At 42.9% G+C, this 21,859-nt stretch overlaps 1 protein-coding gene across 2 annotated transcripts in view; it reads right to left on the bottom strand.

The window, feature by feature from the left end:
* The window catches only part of LOC306789407 (SPRY domain-containing SOCS box protein 4-like), a 68,490-nt gene that overhangs the window by 14,158 nt on the left and 32,473 nt on the right, over positions 1-21,859 (bottom strand). For both annotated transcript variants that reach the window (XM_079285334.1, XM_079285333.1), the window contains exon 2: positions 13,860-14,833. In XM_079285334.1, the coding sequence (XP_079141460.1) occupies positions 13,860-14,592 (733 nt within the window). In that variant the 5' untranslated portion in view covers positions 14,593-14,833. The remainder of the gene's footprint in view (positions 1-13,859; positions 14,834-21,859) is intronic.

Below are 21,859 nucleotides of genomic sequence, written 5' to 3'. Positions count from 1 at the left end.
GAGTTGCTGCATGTGTGTTTAATACCCACAGTTTTCCATAAGCAGCTCCAGGTGGATTTAGTTGCTACTTTTACTTCTTTAACTGCAATATTAAAAGTGTTATTTCGCTGTGGAATAATATTACTATATATCCTGTGTGTAATTCTCTTACATTGAGCTAACGTCATTGGATGTTGCTTCGAGAATAGACTCCTGAGCCACAGTAGTTTATGATTGCACAACATCAGTTCTTGGCAATGATTGGTCCTCCTTTTCATACGAGTTGCTGCCCAAAAGTTTGAAGAACTTTTCAATCTACAGCTATGAAGTAGTTTAGAGCCACATGCATAGTAAACAAACAAGATGTGGAATATAACAGCGTGGAATAATTGTTCACTAACTGAGCACTTTTTTACAGCCCATCTTTAAAGAAAGGTGTCAATAAATTGTATTATCTGTAACGTTAATGTATTTTGTTTGCTTTAGTTGGCTTTAAATTGTTCATAATTTGACACTAAATAATCAAACGGTTTCATATGATAAAGTCTACTTGTAAATTTCTTCAATGTGGTCGGGACACTCACTGCCGTTATTGGGACACAAAATGTTGCATAATACTAACATGACCCAGTGACCCAGTAAACCACATCCGTGGGCCACCAACATAAACCTTAAGACGGGAAAACTACACACAAAGATTGAACTGTTCTCTCAAGTTTATGTGAAACGGCTACAGGTAAAATATTCATTGGTCGCTCAGCTTAAACAGCAGAAAGGAATAATTTCTTTGTGTTGGAAAATGACATTGATTTCAATTTCTTTAGCGTGTGTGCAGAACAGTAGCAGCTCCAGAACATGATTCACGGATCTTAGTGCAAAGAATCATCAAAATTGAAAAAATACACTTTAAAAAACCAACTCAAAATCTGTCTTAATTACTCCTTATTCTTTTTGTTTGATATTTAATGTGTTTAATTGCTTTTTTATTGATTGTCTGGCTGGATAATTTGACATGCAAATTAAACATTTAAAAGGTTTTTGGGGAAAACTCTAGTCAGCATTTTCTTGTCTGGTGCACACAGGATGCTCTCTTCCTCTCTTCCTATCCCCTCGTCTGTGGGAATCAATTGTACGAGCATTTCTACGAGCCTCCTGTTTGCGACAGAGGAGCCAAACTAATTATAGGAAAAAAAGCACCACTGCAGAGTGTTTTTGTGTACTTAAGTAGTAGATATTGTTGTCATTTCTCTGTGTGGCTAAAAAGGGATACAACACATTAAAGATTTGCTGTGAGATGCCTGAATTTCCTCACACACTAACTTTAGGCTCGCTAACTGCTCGTACACTTCCACTTAAAACCATCGAGGCAAAGCAACCTGCAATGCAGCATCTCTGTCTACAATGATTCACAGCAAGGCAACGTCCTCTACTTTTTATATTCTGGCACAACTCACAACATAACGGTCATCAATCTCACAGACACACCAAGATTAAAGAAGATTGATAACATTTTGTCACAATCAAGATCGCGAGAAATGTAAAAAATAACAAGGACACAGGAATCAGACGAGTTTTAGATTCGATAACAGATTCAAAAGGAAGTAGTATAGACTAGTAACATCCATAAAACCAACAACCATGACTTAACCACACTGCAATCAAGATTACACCAGGATTACAAATCTCTGACGGTCTCAACATTTCCTTTGTCGTTAGTAACTTCAGCGGGCAAAAGAGCGAGCTGCAGGAGCTCCCCACAGAGAGTGCGAGGACAAAGGGGCAATATGAATTTACAGAGATGAAGATTTAGTGGTGACTAGACTGGGAGACAGATAAAACAGAGAACACACAGTTGGAGGAGGGGGGGGGGGGATTCTGAAGAGATCCATGAGCATGAAGATTCTGCTTACAGAAGAATATAGCATCGGAAAGGCAGGCAAAGTTGGATTTGATCATAATATAAGAAGAGCATACAGGATGAAAGCGAGTGATTTATGACTGGTACGAGGCTCTAGTCGTTCACGACTATATTTAAGAAAACATACAGTCCTACAGCTCAAAAGGTGTCCTGCTGTCAAATCAGTCACCTTTCTATGACCAGCGACCAAAAGATGACCAGTGTCAGTCAAGGTAAAGAAACGCTGCCCTCTGCTATTCAACTCTCTCTTAACATCCTTAGAAATTCATATCACAGAATGAATTCACCACCGCAGGTGTCTCTGAGAAGTAACTTAGACAACTTAGAAAGCTTCTTGTATAAATCTTAAAATTGTACAAAATCAGCTCAAGATTTTGTCTGAAAATACAAAAGGGTACACACATTGTGACAGAGGCCAGGTTCAGCCCTGCACAGCCACTTTGGGTTGTTGGTCTCCGAGGTTACGACATGCAAAGCCGCTGCAAGAACATTCACAACAATACAAACACTAATTGTAGACATTAGTAAAGAGTAGTCCTGTGTGCACACGATGCACGTTCAACCAGCTTTCAAACGCACAAAAAAAACAATGTCGGCACAAAATGTTAACCAGCTGCACTCCAGAGTTGTAGACGGTTTGCTTTTAATTATATGTTTTGATGTACTTGAATATTATAAGCTAGATATTGACGTGAACAATGCACATCGGATTTACAACCTGGCTACGACAAATAACCCTGAACTGCACTCAAGTACTTTACTTACATTATGGGAGTAGAAAACATCAGCCTGAGTAATGTTGTGTACTGTGTAGCAGTACTTACAGTGTACATTGCTGTCAGTGTGTTTAATGCACATAAAGTAACCAGGTTTCCAGCTAGAAACCTAATTTCCCAAGCCCGGTTTCTTGGCCATGTATACATGCAACCAGGTGTCGAATCAGCTTTTCACAAATGCGCCCATCACACAAAAACTTGCTGTTTCAACAAAGCGGTAGAATGAAAGGAGAGCATCACCACAGCTGTGGAAATGAGTAAGCAATGCTTTCAAAACAAGGTCGGGGACAAATGTGATTACTGAACTGCTGCTGCATGTATACGTGGATTTACAGTTGCCCGGTTACATGGCATGTAAACGTGTTCTCCGTTTACCTGCAACACATGGTTTTGCTGACTAACCTGGTTTCTTGTGAGCGCACTGAATGTGAACGAGCAATGCCGCTTACTGTGTAACAACAGTTGTGTTGAGATGCCTTTGAGCAAGGCACTCTACCTTAAACGGCTGCAGGACAGCTGCTCAGGCAAACGGCTGAGGACTACCCATGTGTGGAGGTGGGAAACAGCGGTTTACTAGGAAGAGAGCCAAAACGCTCCGTTAACTTTCCATGATTAAAAAAAAAAAGGTTAAATTAACAAAAACAAAAAGCCATTACGTCATGCCTCTGCTCTCTGTTGCACAGGACGGGACTCCTGAGCGCTAAGGCCAAACATGTTCACATGTCTGAAGTCATGACATCATTCTCACAAGATGTGCAAACAGGAAACATTAAACAAGTGCAGTCATGGAAACGGCATGAACAGATGGATACAATTCAGAGCGAGTTCATAGACTATAGTTCCCCTTTATGTGTCGCAAGAGAGACAACAGTCGGCAAACCGCTCACTCAAAGAGAAAGACGGTGTTGTTGACTGGCTACAAGCTCTCGGAGCCCACAGGTACAGCATTGAGCTTGAACTCTTTGTTTTCGGTACAAGACGTCAGTGTTCAGTGACCAAACTGGAAACACACATTCAGCAGAGCCACAAAAAGAAGAACAAGTGAATGACGCAGGAGAGTTTCCTTCATCCGGCAGAAGACCACAAGAGAGAGGCAGGAGAGACTTTTGAATAATTTCAGAGTCCATGAGAGCACACAAAGGAATTCAGTCTGTCAGTAAATTGGTAATGTCAGTCAGCCAAATTGAAGTGTTGATTAGAGGCCAATCCTACAGTTTCCTGAGCAAAGAGTGAAGGAGACAAAGATTGGGGATGCCTATCCTGCTCTCACTCATTACTGCTCTCAGTCATTACAGGGACAGGGAGTGATTGGATTGCACCGTTAATAATACAGAGTGTGTGTGTGTGTGTGTGTGTGTGTGTGTGTGTGTGTGTGTGTGTGTGTGTGTGTGTGTGTGTGTGTGTGTGTGTGTGTGTGTGTGTGTGTGTGTGTGTGTGTGTGTGTGTGTGTGTGTGTGTGTGTGTGTGTGTGTGTGTGTGTGTGTGTGTGTGTGTGTGTGTGTGTGTGTGTGTAGTGGAATTGATGAATGAAAACAGTGGGCCCAAACACAAATGACAAACATTATATGCCACCATGTTTTTTTTAATGCATATCAAATAGGTAATAGTCTGTTCCTTCTATCATCCAAAGAAGGCACTTGTGTCTGGGAAAAGCATGGCTCCCAATCATAGTCTAGTCTGTGGCAGCGTTAAACGTGGGATTTACGCGTTTGTAAAAAAGCAACTGCTGAGCCTTCAAAACTGATTTCAGCTCCTCAGCTTTCCTTGCGACCATGAATTTCTTTGAATCTCTGGTAAACGGAGTTGAGGAGCATCAATGGATGGATTCTCTCTCGCACACATACAAACAGATGAGGGTAAATGCATCAGTCCTGACAGAGAACAGGAACTGAATGGGGAGATAATCAGGTGTGAAATCACTCTGGTTTTTCTTTCTGCAAGTAATTCAGTCACTCAACGTGCCGAGCCATTTCGGTTTTACACAAAACTAATAGCACTAATCACAGGGCTTTTAACACACTTAACAGCTGGTACAGTAGGGACATGTTAACTGGTTGGCTCCCGGAGGTATGCGACTCCCAGGGAGCAGCAGCATGAAGGATTTCATGCTTTTTCTCTGCCTTTTACTCCTTTTCCTTCATCCTTTCCCCATGGACCCTTAATTCCCTCCTCTTGTTGATCAGTCACTGCCGAACCATCCTTCTGTCTATACTCCATCTCCATCCCTCTTTTTGGCTCACGTTTTATACAAGAACATTAATGTGAATATTAACATGTCAGGATAAAGAGGCTAAAATGAAATTATGCAATAAATAAATGGTAATGCCAACTTAAAATGATGCAATGTAGAAATACTTGAATTCTTCCCTGTGGTTGTGTTTCAGAAGTTTCATTTTTTTCATCAAACAATCCTGAATTTAAAAATATTCACTTGACAGTTGGTAACTAAGCTAGCATGCCTGCCACTATCTAGTTGTTATCCGGCAGCAGACTGGCAGTAGATCTGGTGTTGCAAACGCACTCCTTGGAGAGTTATAGCGTGTTTGTATGGAGGAACAAACACACACGCTACACACACAGCCACACAAAGTCCACCTAATGAGCACAGCTGTTGCAAAGGAATATAATAATGTTGAAAGTTAAAATATTTCACACACTGTATCTCACGGTGAGCTGCTGTAACAGGTCACAAACTGTTCTGAGGGCAACACCAGGCACATCGCACACACTCAAACCAGTTATTATGCTTATTTAATCAATTCATAAAAACGTGTGCCATGTGCAACGGTGACCAGTCAATACACTAACCTGCTATTATTCCATAATTCATATTGGAATATAGGCTGCCTTGTTCATTAGTGAAGCACAGAGAACAGAACACAGTTTGTAAATCTATTATCTTTGTGTTGTACCAAAGCTTTCAGCATCCAGCTTTTAATATCTTCCAGGTCCTCTCAGGTGAGGGTGTTGGCAGTCGGGTTGCTATAGAGACAGCCGTATCACCATCATGATAAAGCTAATGGTGTCCCTGTGCAGGAACAGGGGGTTTGTCTAGAGCGGTTCGTTCGGGTTTTCAAAACGTGGCTCCCTGAAACAGTTTTTCAAAATGTTATTCATTACTTGTGTTAAACCAGATTAATCTCAAGCGCCTGTGTTCGGGCTGCTCATTACCTAGAGCAGGTACTTATGCCTCTGGCCTCGGGGTGCTTGTAAGAGCTGGTATGGATCAATGAAAGCCCATTCATGTGGTGGAATCAATGAGGAGAGGCAGATTAAACAATCAGAGTAGAACAAGTTGTGGAAACAGAAATAAAACAGTCGCGTCTCGCCACCAAAATCATTGAGGATAAACAGCACATTTATGGAGATCTGGAGGAACTCGAAATTTCCGTTAGGAAATCGCTTTAGTTAATTCAAGACGAGGCTGAATCAAGGTTCATCAGTAACGGCTTGAAATACAATTTAACTTAATCTGGTTTTAGAAGAAGTCAAATGATCTGTGCAGCAGTTGGTGTTAAAAAGGATACTCCGCATAGAACTTGGCTTAATCACAGTCTGGGAATCCGTCTGAAGTTCAGGATCATAACCACATTAGTGCTGAAACCCTCACTAATCCTTTTGGCCCTGCAGCCTTTCATTAGGGGCCTGTTTCTGTACCGTCTCAGTGCCCCATGAGCAGCCCTCCTCCTCCTTCATCGCTTATCACTTCATGTGATCGCCTCAGAACTGACACCAGTCACTTGACATGACTTCATTTGCCCCTGGCTCACTCTGTTTCCTTCTCGTCTCTAAGGTCTCTCCTTTCTTTCTTTGTCTTTTACTATCCCGTCTGTCACTCTTCATTCCAGCTGCCACACTTTGATCTGTGATAAGTCGCACATCTCACTGCTGCTCTGTCTCATTGTTTGTATATTGTGGTTTATTTATCTTTCCACAGTCTCTTTATTCTGGCCTTCTTTTCCCCATATACTCACTGTCACTCATACCTTCTTTTTGTCAGTAGGCTGCATCTTTCCTGAAAGCTACGACACTAGACAGCATACAAAAATCACTATCAAATACACGTTTCTCTGTTTGTCTTCTCCTGCGTGTCGCCAGTTTCCCCAACCCTATTCTTGTATTGCTTTGCCAGTTTTTCCCCCTTTCCTCTGACATGACACCACTGTTCCCCAGAGATGAGGCTGTTTAGATCTCAAAGCAGAGGATGCAGAAGGAAACACGAGGCACTTTCAAACATACATCTGAGACTTTTCTGTGTCACATAATCCTGTGGTGCAGCTTCAGAACAGCCAATCATAGACGCTTTGTTAGATTATGTCAAGAAGAGCATGGTCACAGACCCCAACTCGTCAAATACCAACACTTGGTCAGTAGCCATTGGGACAGGAACAGCGGTCTTCTGGGCGAAAGTCCTGTGTTTACTTGTCCCATCCACCACCTCCGTCTCCCACCCGGTGTGGCATAATGACGTGAGTGGCTTTACAATTGAGTCAGCTGAAAGCGTGGTGTGTGGGTTTCAGACGCAGACGGGCACTGACTGAGCTTTGGTATCCGACGAGTTGGGAGTGAGACCGGGTCGTCACAGAGTTGCAAAGACAGATGAATCCATCCCACGAGGACATTCAATTTGCGGAGAACATAGATTGCTTCCCCTCAGACATTTTGCAGAAGGTAACCGTGTAGGCACTGATGATTAGTCACTATAAAGGTTTACACAATCAGCCGTTGATGTGGTGTATGTAGGTTATAGTGCATGTGCAGAAACAAACTGCTCTCACAGTTTTAGGGGAACATTTTTCTTGAGTTTGCGTTTAAACTCATTAATCCAGCCTGAACTAAAAAAAAAAACGGAATTAAACATTTGTGTTGGATCCATAAAAAGCAGAGTCCAAACCCTTATGCCTGCAGGTAGCAGCTAAGTTAAGATAAAGAACTAACCTAGTGACCCACATATCACACAACCAGCAGTCAATGTGAGCGCTAGCTTGCTAACAACCAGGCTGCCAGGAAGAATTTGAGTCACTCTGCCCATCAGGAAGATTTATCATTCAAACACATGAATGCACCTGTGATGTGACCAGAGTGAGATAGACTGGTATTATGGGATCAGTTCACCAAAATCAAAACATTTTCCTATTTAATGTAAGTTGCGTCCAAACATGGAGCGACAATTTTGGAATTAGAATTTCACAAACTGAATACTTTTATGAAGCTTCACAGGATTATCTACAGACCTCCCTGGGGCAAGTGTCGGAGATATTTCTTCAGTAGAAAGAAGTAACTCGTCTCTGGGAAGACAGTTTTCTGTTGAGTTTTCTTCTTCTTCTTTTTCGAGCAGTGCAAATTAAACTTCACCTTCATTGTGTTGCAGTGTCGGCAGAGAGATGAATATCTCAAAATCGCAGCAGATAAAACAAAACAATATCTCCGCTTGATATCACAAGGAGCAACTGAGAAAATTATTTCAGAGAAGCAACACATTCATCCCATTTTTTTAATGCTCTGGGAAGCTGATATATTGTGTCGGAAAAGAAAACCAATCCAAGGAAAATCTCATTTCAGAAAAATGTATTTAAGATAAGATTTTTGTTTTGCCAACAATGACATCAGCTGCCCAAACTATTAATAACTAAACCAAGCCTTTATACTGACGGGTCTATACGAAGAAGAAAGTATGCCAAGGAAATAACAGGAACTAATAGAGAATAGCTTAACACCTTAAAGAGGTCATTGTAAATGACAGCATGTTAGCAGAACTTATCTGTTCTGGTTTGATTGTATGTGATCTACAGGGGAAAGACAACATTACCATAACTGTGAAGACCAACTCTCTCTACTGAATGTATCTAAAGCACGGTACCACAGGGTGCTACGGCCTTCGTGTAAACTAGCTGGTCATGAATGGATCTCAGTGTTCTCAGTGTTTGGGTCCCTGGGTGTCTGCATGCAGCAGCAGTAGCGGCAGCAGCTGGTTTAGGTCTGACCTGGAGTGGTGCAGACTAAATAGTAGAGAAGAGGGAGGCCAGGCCAGGCCAGGCCAGCTTACAGGGGGGGGGGAGAAGTGGGTCACTTCTCGTTGACAGATCTGCTGGAATGTGACGCCTGAAATAGTGATTTTAACCCTGAAGTATGACTTAATCCCTGCCAACAAAAACCCAGCGTTAGTATTTGTGTCTGCATGGTGCAAATGTCACATTTCTGTAGAGTTGGGAGTCCGGCGACTGTATGGTGTGTGTTTGACATTTTTCACACGGTGCAGCAAAAATAGACGAGGGATGGTGCAGAGATATGGGTGTGTCGCAACGCAGTTTTGAAACTCAAAAATGTGAATTGTTTTCAAAAAAAGTTTCTATGCAGAAGAAGCTGATCAGCTGAGATGTCTCACAATGTCTCACACAACTGCATAGCTCTGCTAGCTCTCTAGTTTGTTTGTCCTTAAATGTTCACACCCTCCCTCTCACTGCCTGTGTATTCTGGCTCCATCCTTCTCTTGATAAAACTCCAGTATGGTCCTTTATACTTTGAGGATCTTATGCTAACTTATTCTCCCTGTAGCTCTCTGGCTGTTTTTCTTCCATTCCGCCACCTTCTTTTTTTTACTCTTCTATCCCTCTTTTCAACCCAACTTCCCTGTTTTCACCTCTCTTTGCTTCCTGTACTGCCTCTGAGACAGCAACGATTAGTCCCGTCATCTGGTCAGCTAAACTGTCCCGAGGATGAAGCTGGTTTGAGCTGGTAAATCATATCACAGCTGTTGGGTAACAAACCTTGATGATGTCACATATTCAGCAACTGGAGAAAAATGCCCTGACATTAGCTTCACTACCAGGCAATGAATGTAATCCTTTAACTGGAATTAAAACCAATCCCCCAAATTGGATTTACAAGGACTTGATAACAGTCATATTTGCCCAACAATGGGCTTTAACGGTTTAGAAAAAGTCTATTCTGGGTGGTTTGTGTATTACAGACGGCAAGATTAAACAGCCAGATTTCACATTGAACTTTTGGTGTGATGTATGCTTGAGTACAAAAATAAGAGAGGAGGAGAAAGTGCCACATATCGGGACCCAAAGCTAAGACAGCTCCCAATGTAGTGAATCAAAGCGCTGCTAATTAGTACAATTATAGACACAGGATGAGAGAGAATACGGAGGTGTGTGTGTGTGTGTGTGTGTGTGTGTGTGTGTGTGTGTGTGTGTGTGTGTGTGTCGGAGAGAGAGAGATATGCACAAACAAATTAGACAGAAGCAGATGAGAGTGAGCTTCAAGGTATCAAAATTACACATTTGAATGTAATTTAACAACAATTAAGTGAAATATACACCATCTGGCAAACAGGGATCTGTTCAGCTCTCGATGGAAGAGGAGAAATTCTCCAGTCGGAGCGCTCGAAGGATGAATAATTTAGATCACATTTGCAGGATAATGCTGTTTGAACCTCGCTCAGCATTTATTTGCATTAGTGCACATACTTCCCTGACCCTGATTGCTTTGTGTGATCTTCCCGAAACGACCATAAACCTGGAGTGCTGCTGGTTATATAGGTCTCGCCGGTGTGTGTCGTGTTACTGCAGGAATGTGAGCAATAATCTGAGGTGGAGCAAAGTGATGATCAACTGCTGGCGGTGCAGCGGTGCCTGAGCCGGAGTGATGAGAAAAACAGTTTGTGGCAAAGAGACGCTGCGTCTATAAATCTCTTTTTAATACCCTGCAGTCATGTTGTTTCCCCCCCTCACAACAATAATTTACAAACAATCCAATAGTCGCTTCTCACGGGAGGGGGCGTAAGATTAAGTCATTACCGAACTACCAAGGAGATTTTTCATGACCATATACACTCAAACACGCAGAACAGATTTATACGATGCACTCATTTAAGTTCAAACTCCCACATTTCACAAGTGATGATACGCTAAGCAATTACCGGGGAAGAAAGCGGCGACAGACAGCTATGTGATACAATGTCTGTTAGCTGACCAATGCAACTCAAACACTCTCCTACGCTCACAGGCAGACGGCAATTATGACTTCATTCTCACTGCCCGAGTCATCTGCGGGGCATACGAGCCAATTCAATTCAAAAGTGGCGATGAATGAAACCGCCACACAGACAGTAATCATATTCTGTTTGCCGACTCGGCAACAAAGAGAGCACCCCGAGGCTACCGTACTTACTTCACCTCTGAATCTGGAGATATCATTCTCGTCACAGTCTTTGTTTTAGATTCAGAGCAAAGACCGGAGCACTAATAACTCAAACAAGACCCCTCAGCTTTGGATGTGGTTGTGTGTGAATGGAATGAGAAACCAAAAGCATTGTTTCAGGTTTGGTGGTCCAAGTGGATTTCAGCTACTTGAGGCCCGTTTCTCAAGTAAGCCTTTGTCTCGTCTGTCTGCACACACACACACACACACACACACATAAGATTGCATTTATTTAGTTTAAGAGTTTTGGAATTGTTACGTATGGTTCTATGTCCTGCTGTGAATGTTTGTGCTTGGGTGTGTGTGTGTGTGTGTGTGCATGTATTCTGTGTCTTTTGACTTCTAGGTGCCGCTCCCTAACGAGTGATTGAGGGCACCTGGATGAGGATGTGGTTTACCTATATAAGCGCCTCTTTGCTCCACCCTCGCTCTCTCATCTGCCTGGCACCAGACCCTGGTCTGCAGTGGGATTTGCACGCTAGAGTTTACTTGTGTCCTGTAAATAAACTGGCAGCTGTGGTTTTTAACCTAACTTGGTGTTGTGTCCCTCCTATATGTTGCGACTCCCGAGCCGGTCGTAACAGAATACATAGTCGCATGACAAAGTACCCTTTTAAACTGCTTTCTATATTGTGACAAAATCATTGAATTTTGTGATCAGTGGATTCACTCATGGGACTGAAGTTAATTCAAGCAAAAACATTTGTTTGGTGAATTTTCACTGTTGACCAACAGCAAACCATTACGACAGTGCTGACCTTTTAGGAGCAGAGGAATCTATTGCTTCACTAACTGTGTCGTCATGTACTTTCATCAAATGGTTTTCTGTCTGAGTAGAAATTGTTCCCGGACTTATCGACCTGCTAGCGTCAGACTTCCTAACGCAGAGTTAACAGTATCTTTTGTGAGCTACAGTAGCTTCCTAGCATGCATTTTGTTCCGGAACCCCAATAGTCCGAAAAATGTCCCATTGGACCAACAGCCCATTTGTCCGACAGTCTGTTACCCCAGAAATACAGAGTATTGGTCAAAATATTGTTTTCACATTGAAGATAGTCCTCTGGCTTTCTTCCAGAAAGCTCCTGAGATTTTGGCAGCAACATTACTTTGCTCTATTACTCTCCATGGTTTGGGTTCAAATAGACCTTTGCTGGCAGAAATCCTTGAAGACTAACTTCTCCAATGTGCAAAAAAAAGGAAAGTCTGATGGATATTTTCTCTGATCACAAAAGTATATTTTTAAATGTCTTGCTGTCTCAGTGTGTTTCTCATGCAACTTGCCTCCTTTTCCCCGCCTACTCCCTCTTTTCATATTCCTAACAATACCCCTATCAGGATGAGCCTTTCAAATCCAGCAGATGGCTCCATAACTGGGAAGTGGCTGAGGTGAGGAGCTTGCTTTCAACAGCCAAAGTATGTACTTTGAACCAAGACTGAGTGCAGGAGATTACTAAACATCCCACACATATATATGTGAATATGAATTTCAGACAACTCTTTTGTGTTTCATTCTGATTCATATTCTAGTTTCAAGACCAAAACCATCACATTTAAAGCTTGGATGAGGCCCGCGAGTGTAGAAAAAGAGTCTCTTGATGTCGTGGTGACCCTTAACAGCAAAGAACTTCTGAGAAAAATTTCAAGGAGGAATTTGAGGTGATCGGGTAAAGAAAAATCAGACGTAACAGATGGGTTTCTTCTCTGCTTTCTGCTGGGTAACGGACAAAAAACGCACACTGTTGTGATGTCAAATAAGACAAGGGGGGGGCAGAGTCAGTTCATGAGCGTGTGTTCACAACACACACTTTCCCTTCCTGGCAGGTGTGTGTACTAGGTGGTCATGATGTGTTTCTAAGAGCTTTTCAAACAAGCTGTTCAAAGAGCGAGTGTTTAGACTTGGACTGGAGAGAAAGCCTGTCTCTTCTCTCATAACACACGCATGTAGACAGACAGCGGGAGTGAAACACAATGTAGCGTCTCCTGGGAACAAAACATACCTCGACCCAACATCCAAACTGCTCTTTATGAACTCGTCTCCCTCAACTCATACCGCGGAAAACACAGCTGGTTTCCACAGACACAACAACCTCTTGATACAGCTAGATGTAGTGCTGCTACAATCAGGATTATTTAGTGCAGAACAACCCCTTCCAACCATGGTAGTGTGACCCAAAAGACCATCACTGAAACAGACCAAACGAGGATAGTAATATGGCGTTGATACCTGCAGGTACCATTTGTAAGACCTATAAGACACATATGAGAAAATAATCTGTTAATGAATCCTCAGGTGCCGAGCGCAAGAACTGCTCTGTGAAAACTGGAGAAATGAGTCTGAGAGACGAGAGAAAATGAGAAAACTCCACATCCAGGAGGTCAGCTCCTGTATCTCCAACAAGAATTATAATTAACTCAAAACAGAGGTCAGCCAAACGTCCATCACCAACGCTTTAATGTTCAGTAGAAGAAAATAAATCCCGTCTGCCTTTTAATACTGCACTCAGCAAAGAACCCAAAGCCATGCCGAATAACTTGTTTTCATACATGATGAGTTTTTGGCTTGAAAGGAAGCAGCGGCATCGAGAAGATTTCTATTAAAAAAAAAAAAAAAACCCAGACCACAGCCGAGGAGCTGTTAAACTGGAAACCGGTGTCATCACTTCCTTGACTATTGCAGAACATGTGGATTTTGTCTAACTTTCACCCTGTTTGCTGCCAAAGAGAGTGCGTCAAATGTACAATCTCTGACTTTACAGAGTTACATAACAACTGGAAGTCTTACCACAACCTGGGACATGTGGCGACATGTCATGACGAGACTACCGCCGTTAGTTTCCAATTCTAGTATCAACGGCCACCTAACCATGAATTCAAAGATTATTGTATCGACAGATATCATGAAATATCCGCATTGAGTACTCTTCATCAGTACTCAACCATGCTCATAATGTGTTGCTGGTGTAATGTATGATACTTACGATCCAAGCCGTTGATGTACTTCATGGCGATCTCACAGTGCCCCCACACAGCGCTGACGACGGGATACAGCTTCTTGCCTTTCAGTCCTCTAAATGCAACTCCTAGATACTGTCCGTCAGCCATGAAGCTCAGCGTCCCTTCGTCCATGTCCAGAATCACCAGCAGAGAGTCCGGCAGGGTGAACGACTCCTCCGGCTCCAGGAAACAGGGGTAAGAGGGCAGCGAGCTGTGGGACCTGTTCTTACTGTCGTGGTAGAGTCGGTTGCGTCCCAGATCCCAGCCCCAGGATTCACAGTCCGACCCCACCAGCGCCGTGTAGCCAACAGAATGTAAAGCAGCTTCTGAGGTTGCCACCCCAACGACGGCGTGTGTGCCACGCTGCCTGGAGGGCCAGTGGATCCTCCACACGTGGAGACCCCTTGTGTATCCGACCCGACCCCGGATGCAGTCTGTGCTCTGAGCAACCGGGTGGCGGTGAAATGTCAGTTTATCGTCGTCTTTTATGAAGATGTTGAGCGATCGATCCTCAGGGTTCCACGCGTGACGGAGCTGGGTCTCCAGTCCAGCACATGGCATGTCCAGTAGGAGATCCAACCTGGGAGGCTTGGCGAAATCAGGGCCCCTCAGTTCTGGGTGCTGCCGGCGTTGAGCCGAAGGTCGGTAGGACGGGGAGCCACCGCTTTCCCCGCGACCATCCACCGATTTGATGCCCCCGGAGATCTTCTGCCCCATGGCTGCGATGGAAAGGTTGACAGAAGGAGGGGACGGAAGGGGGGAGGGTGGTGTTTGTGCAGGTGGGTGCTGCGCTGCATAGAGCTTGACGCTACCTCATCAATGCGGTGGAGCTGAAGTGAGAGTTCCTAACCGGAGAGTTGTGGGGGGAGATGAAGGAGGAGGAGTTGATGAATGAAGGATGTATGCGATCTGGTTTCATGCCACAAATGTCTTCAGAAAGACAGAGCTGCTGGCACTCCTGTTGAGAGAAGAGAGAGAACTATTAGAAAAAGAGAAATTAAAGATTAAGAGATTAGAAGAGAAAGTCAAGAAGAGAAACTGAAAGAGAATTTCTCCGGTGGCAAGTGTTGGCAAAACTCTTTGTTTCACAGATTTTGTGTGGCTTTGTTTTGACAGGAATAAACAATGAACAGGATGAACAAGACTATGCACACACACACTGGCACATTTACACACACATTTCCTCCGACTCATTCTGTATCCTCCTCACGAAGTCACACGCCAATACCAATAAATGCATGCAAACATTCGCCAGTTGTGAAACATCACCCAGGTTTGAACCTGCCGCGCTCTCATTTAGGTAATGTGTTGTTGAGTCTGCAAGAATAGCAACACAACAGGAGGAAAACATAAAAAGACCAGTAATAATTCATCTCCATTTCTTAGTGGGACAAAGACTTACGCTTGACTCACACTAAAATAGTAAATGATACACATGTAGCAGTAGAAGGATGTTTATGTTTTGTGATCTCTATGTCAAAGTACACGACAAACCAAAATCCTAGTGAGAAATAGCCACTGCCGATATTGTGGTTTCATTTTTAGAAGGTTCTTTCCATTTTTATGTCATTTGCAGTGTAATGTGGTAGTTTCCAATGTGGGCCAGACAGTTTTAGTTTGGTTTTTATTCAGTTTCAGTTTACTTCAGAATTTTGGTATATTTTGGTTATAGGCATAGACACCGTGCTGAAAAGAACAGATGATTAACTTTAAAAGAAAGATGTATTGATTCTTTTGATATTTCTTATTATCTTTTATCTCTGGTTTACACATACATAAAGTACATTTAGTGTGGTACATTTGGTTTTTATGAGTCGAAAAAATAACGCTAGAATTAATTTGTTCACATAATGCTATTCTATTTAACGATCAGAAGTCTTGTGCAGCATATCTTAGTCTATGAAACAACTACAAAGGTGATCGCACACTAACACACACAGACACACACACACGGAGACACACACACAGACAGCTGTGTGGTTAAACTGACGTAGTGATCTCTTCCAGGAACGGCAGCGGGTGTTTCCTGTTCACAGGAAAAGAGTCAGTCACACCTCGGGCACAGACAGGGAAGTGGATGACACAACACTCTATGTGCCTTGTGTATCAGTATTGTGCTCGTCTTTACCTCACCCGCCACAAGCACCCATTTATTTTTATGTGTTCCCTGAACTGACGCATATTCTGGTAAGAGTGTCTCACACCTCGATGGAGAGCTTAGCTACGGGTCAACAAAATCCAGTATTATACGAGTGTAGCTCTAGAATATTTACTCAGCCGTGAGCTATGCAGTTACTTAAGCCTGGATAATATAGAGCTGAAAAAGTATGGTTTTAAAATAGGCCACGCCCTGTGTTTCTCTAAAATGCATGAAAGTTAATACCACATCAATAAAGTTCTTATTTTTAACCAAAGACTGATGACTCCAGCACAAATATTCCCACCAAGGCAGTCGGCCACCACACAACAGAGTGAGATCATGGTGTAATTCTGTGTTAAATTTCTATGCCCTCCACACACACACACACACACACACACACACACACACACACACACACACACACACACACACACACACACACACACACACACACACACACACACACACACACACACACACACACACACACACACACACACACACACACACACACACCTTCCTCTCATTTGGCCGCTCGTGTTTTCCCATTCTCTGTCTCTCCCTTTCTGTCTCTCTTGCTCTGAATGAGGTCATGGCAGCTGGCAGCCAATGTGTGCCACCACTCAGTTCACACCTCAGCATGAGAAGGTTCAGTGCTCGGACACACACACACACACACACAGCTGCCTCAGTGTGTGTCATCACGGCTGGCAGGTGGGTGAAGGGTGGACACCGCATGGAAGATTCCAGAGTCATCACTGCCAAACTTCAGCCAAGGAAAACACTATTTAACACTACAAACTCTCAGTGTGTGTGTCCGCTGGCCCAGTCTGGCACAGCATGTGAATGACAATCTGGCATTTTGGGCTGTCATCAAGGAGGCACTTGACCTCTGACCCTGTGTCGCCACGGTCAGCGTTGCGTAGTAGCCTCTCTAGAGGCTGGTGGTGGGCTGGCACAGCGTGTGCTGCTGCAAATAGCAGCAACATGCTTCAGCCATCTGTTGTTTACTTTCCCTCCATCTTCTCTGCTTCTTCAGCCAACTCATTTAGCACCGACCACAGTCGTCCCCCTTCCCGTCATCTGCACCGTCAGCTGGGTTGGACGAGACGGAAGATCACATGGTGCCGCACGTGTGCAAAATGGGAGTGGTGCAACTAAAGATTATTTTCCTCATGTGTAAATACGCTCATTATTATTTTTTGATTAAATAATTCATCATTTGGACTAGAAACTGTCAAATCACAATTTACAAAAGCTCTACCTTTGTCCACCAACAGTCTAAAAGCCACAGATGTCAAACTTGCTATGGCGGGATACGAAGAAAAGCATGAACTCCCCAAACTTTTAATAACGGTAACTAGAAAATGTTCAGCTTGTTTCTTGATGAATGACAAACAATTATTTGATTGTTGCAGATTAATATTCTGTCAATCAATTAATTTATTAATCGACTAATTGTTTCAGCTATACTATGATTATGAGCTTTGTTATTGCTTTGGAAAAAAAAGTTTAAAATAAAGAAGTTCAGCAAAAAACGTTGTGAATGTGAGTCAAAAAGGAGCCGACAAGTTACATTGAAATAGTAACTATTCAAAAAGCCTTTTCAAAAAAGTGGAAAAGAAAGTAAAGGACAGATAGACAGAAGTGTGCACCTGCGTGTGGGCTAGCTTCATCTGGCTTCTGCTATACAACTAACAAGCTCCAGTAACTAAAAAGCATGTGAAGGCTGTGCGTGCGTGCGTCTCAGGCTGTGTTTCATTTACTGTCCAACAAGCTCCGACTGGGCAGACAGACTTTGAAGTCACACACACACACTGAGATAGTGTCTCACTCATACTGCACCACTCTCGGAGAACAGATCAGATACGTCTGCAGACTTTTCCACAGGAATCCTATCAAGCTCTCCAGTGGATCAAACACTAAGAACAGAAACTACGTTTTATGAGTAATATTTCGCACAGTAGTGTTTACTGTACATGTGTCATTCTCTCTCATGCATGAATGCCTGGCCTGAGAGGGTGCTTGTGTGTCCTTCGTCCTAGATCAGCTGGTCCACAAGTTATCATCCCGGCAGACACCTGCAGATGGTGACAGCAGCAGAAACAGCTGTTGTCTTGCGCCACTAATACGCCATATGGAAAGAATGAGTTTCTTTAGCAAGCCACGCGCAGTCAAATGTTTATGAATATTTGATTGACATCTTAAAGGAACAGTTTGACATTTTCGGGAGCGTTTTCACTCGCTTGCTGAGGGTTAGATGAGAAGATTGATAGCTCATATTTGTCCGATCCATAAACAGAAGGAACAGCCAGCCTGGCTTTGTCCAAAGATGGTATTGATTTTTCCATCTAACTCCCAGAAAGAATGGCAAATAAGCATATTTCTCAAAATGTCAAACTATTCTTTCTTTGAAATGCTCACATAACTTGCCCACAAGACAGCTAAGACATCAGGGACATTCCTTTTGAATTACAGTCCTTGCAATTAAACATTAAATTAACTGCAACTCAAACGTTTCATGTGTCTGTCTCTGTTACCACATGAGAAATTCAGCAGCTTCCTCCTGAAATATTGAGGTGTCTGTCTTTTCCTGGGGGAACAGCTATGAGTCAGCATTAAAACATGTCAGCAGTGTGCTAAATTTACTTTTTGACTCGCCTTTCATGGGTCGGTGAACTCGAATTATTCTGGTCGCAGTGAGTTCTGATGTAAGTGCAGAATTAGGGAGAGTGTTCATTTAAAAATTGCTTGCTCACTGATGTGTTGGTGAGGCTTGAAATTCATCGTGGCGAGCATCACAAGGAAATATTTTAAAGTTTGACAACAGGCAAAGACCAAACTCATGTTCCGCGTCTCGTTAAAACAGATATATGGAAGTTTTGCCATTTTCAAGAACTTTTATTCACAGCCTGATGCCCGACCGTATCACTTTTTACCACCGGTAACAGATTCTAAACCAATCCGACCTGATTTAAAGCCTTAGCTGCCATGCTAAAGTACAGCAACATTGCCTCAATCCTATATGACGTCTGAAAAATGAATCATGAAGTGGTCACTTCTTTCACTTTCTACTCCTGGGGACGGGAACGGGGACGGGGGACGGGGGGGGGGGGGCGGGGGGGCATTTGGGCAACTACAGTAAAAAACAGAGCTCAAACACAGAAAAACAGACGCACATGTATATAATATCTCTTCATGGCAACAGCTGTACCCACTAGATTAAACAAACCACCATCACATTGCTGACATTCATTCCTTATGAGGGAATCCCTGGGTAGCTGAAGATGCCGCAGATAGACATAAACTGTAGCGTCTGGCTCCTAACAGGATGTCAAAATACAAGGAGAGACTCCAGACTGGGACTTTCAACTCATCTTGCAGCTGATGAGGAGTAGTGGTGCGCTCATAGAGACATCTCTGGACTTATTAGGCAGTTGTAGAAGATATCGGGACTCTTTTATCACGGTCTCTCTTTATAGGTTTGGCTTTTTAACTTTGTTTCCTCTATCTTCACCAACTTTCTATCCTTGGGTCCCATTTCTTTTCTACTTTCTTCCCTATTCACCTGTCCATTTGTCTCTGTCCCTGTCTCGCTGTACCTGTAAATCCATGGAGGCTATACAGCCGAGCTGACACCCTATCAATTGGTACAAATTATCTCAGGCCTGCCACCAAAATGCCCCAGCGTCTACCGTGCGGCAATCAATACCAGCTCAGCATGCAGGAAAAGCACGGCCTGCAAAACACTGCACACAAACAAATTCACACACAGCTGCATACAAGTAAACATGCTCACTGACGGGCACAAACTAAGTCAAACAAAGATGAAATTGACTGAATCGTGGAAGAAATGACCTGTATACACAAGTTGATGAAAAGCAGAGTGTATCTTTATTTCTTCCATCACAGTCTGAACATTTTTCCAAGTAACTCCAGTCACCATCTCCCTAATGAATCATGTTCCCTCTCCCACATCTTCCTCCTCTGCTCACATTAATCTGCTCTTCTTTTAAAATGAAAAAAGTCCCTCCTAAAACTCCCTCGCTCTCTCTTACATACTGAACTTGCATCGTTGGTTATCTAGGGAATTGAAACGAAATAGTTGCCAAATAAAATAAATGCAGCGTATTTGGACAGGTTGAAATATACACACACACACACACACACACACACACACACACACCGTCTGCTCCTAAGTTCTTATTCCTGTCATGCCTGCTGTGACACCTTAAAATCCATGGTGCCTAAGGGAAGACTATTAGTGCTGCAGTGATTGAGCACTCCTTTACGGACACCTACGCAAAACCTATTTATCTTTCTCTCACACACACATGTGGACACACACACACACACACACACAGAAGCCCTTGGCGGTGCCATCCATAAAGCTCTCTCTGGGGTAGCAGTAGATTGAGGTGGCAGATTCACAACCCCAGCAGTAATGCAACTGAATCAAAGTCCGCCCGAATATGACGCACTGCTGCCGCCTTACTCATTTAGCGTCCGTCCCGTATGCACAAGAATGTGATGAAACATCTCACACCCACTGGAGTCTAACGCAACACATGAATGATTCTTTTTTTACGCTGTCATCATGATGGAATGACTTCCACAACAACATTTGGGCCAATGTTTTCATTGGTTTCACTGGATGCTTTTAAACAATTGGGAGACTGAGGAGCTATTTCGTTATTATCAACTAGCAATCAGTACTTTATAGAGTTGAAACCGTTTCTTTATTAATTACTCAATTAGTCAGAACATTAGCAACTCTAATAATCAATAAATTGTTTAAGTTATTTATCAAGCATCAAGACTACAAGGCGACTGCAGCCATGCTAGCAGCTCTGTGAGGCTCTATAGGCTATAGTCTTAGCGCACTGCGTTAGCATGCTAATGATCGCTATTAGCATTAAACACAAAGCACCGGAAAGTAATTTTCTGTATATTTTGTTTGAAACCAAAGTATCAACTAAAAATAAATGTTATATTTCAGTCAGGACCACAGTGACGGACCGACAGACCAGCATTTCAATCTCTAGAATGTCAAAAAAATACCAAACGTGTCATTTCGAGCTTTTCTCTCTTTTATATCATTGTAAACTGAATAGATTTGGGGTTTGGACTGGTGGTTGAACAGAACAAGCAATTTGAAGGTGTCACTCTGGGCTCTGGAAAGTCAGGAAGAGCATTTTTCGCTATTTTCTGACATTTTATCGACAAAGCAATTTATTGATGAGACAAACGATAAAAGACAATGGGGAACAAAATTCAGCGATAGCTCTGTGACACACTTAGATGCTCATGTTTTATGGGTCTGTCTCACCACAGTGTTGTTGAACTGTGCAAAGTGGAACATAGAGTTCTGCACCAGGACATTTGACATGGACGAGTGCATCCACACACATAAGTATTTACACACATTAAGAGCTTGACACCTCCCCACTGTTCTCACAATGCAACCAGAGAAAGACAGACCAGACAAGCTAAGAGAAAGAAAATTAAAAACAGAGCCCAAAAAAAAGGTGGTTATTTAAATAGAGGCACTAACTATAAAAAGCAGGCAGCGGCTGTGGTGGAGGAAGGCTGTATGGATTTGACAGAAATAAAGAGAACACAAACAATGAAAAAGATGGGGGGGGAAGAGAAAGAGAAAGAGAGAGAGAGAGAAAAAGAGAGAGAAAGAGAAAGAGAGAGAGAGAGAGAGAGAGGTCAGCAGCTGACAAAACAAAAGGATAAAGTCAGAAAGGAGGGCTGCTATCTCTCTATCCCAGGATGGACCACACAAATACACCCTCCCACCCGAATCCATAGACCAAACACACACACACACACACTGTG

The sequence above is a fragment of the Melanostigma gelatinosum genome, assembly GCF_949748355.1.
Source record: "Melanostigma gelatinosum genome assembly, chromosome: 15".
Classification (NCBI taxonomy): Eukaryota; Metazoa; Chordata; class Actinopteri; order Perciformes; family Zoarcidae; genus Melanostigma; species Melanostigma gelatinosum.
This window is presented reverse-complemented; position numbering and strand designations above follow the sequence as displayed.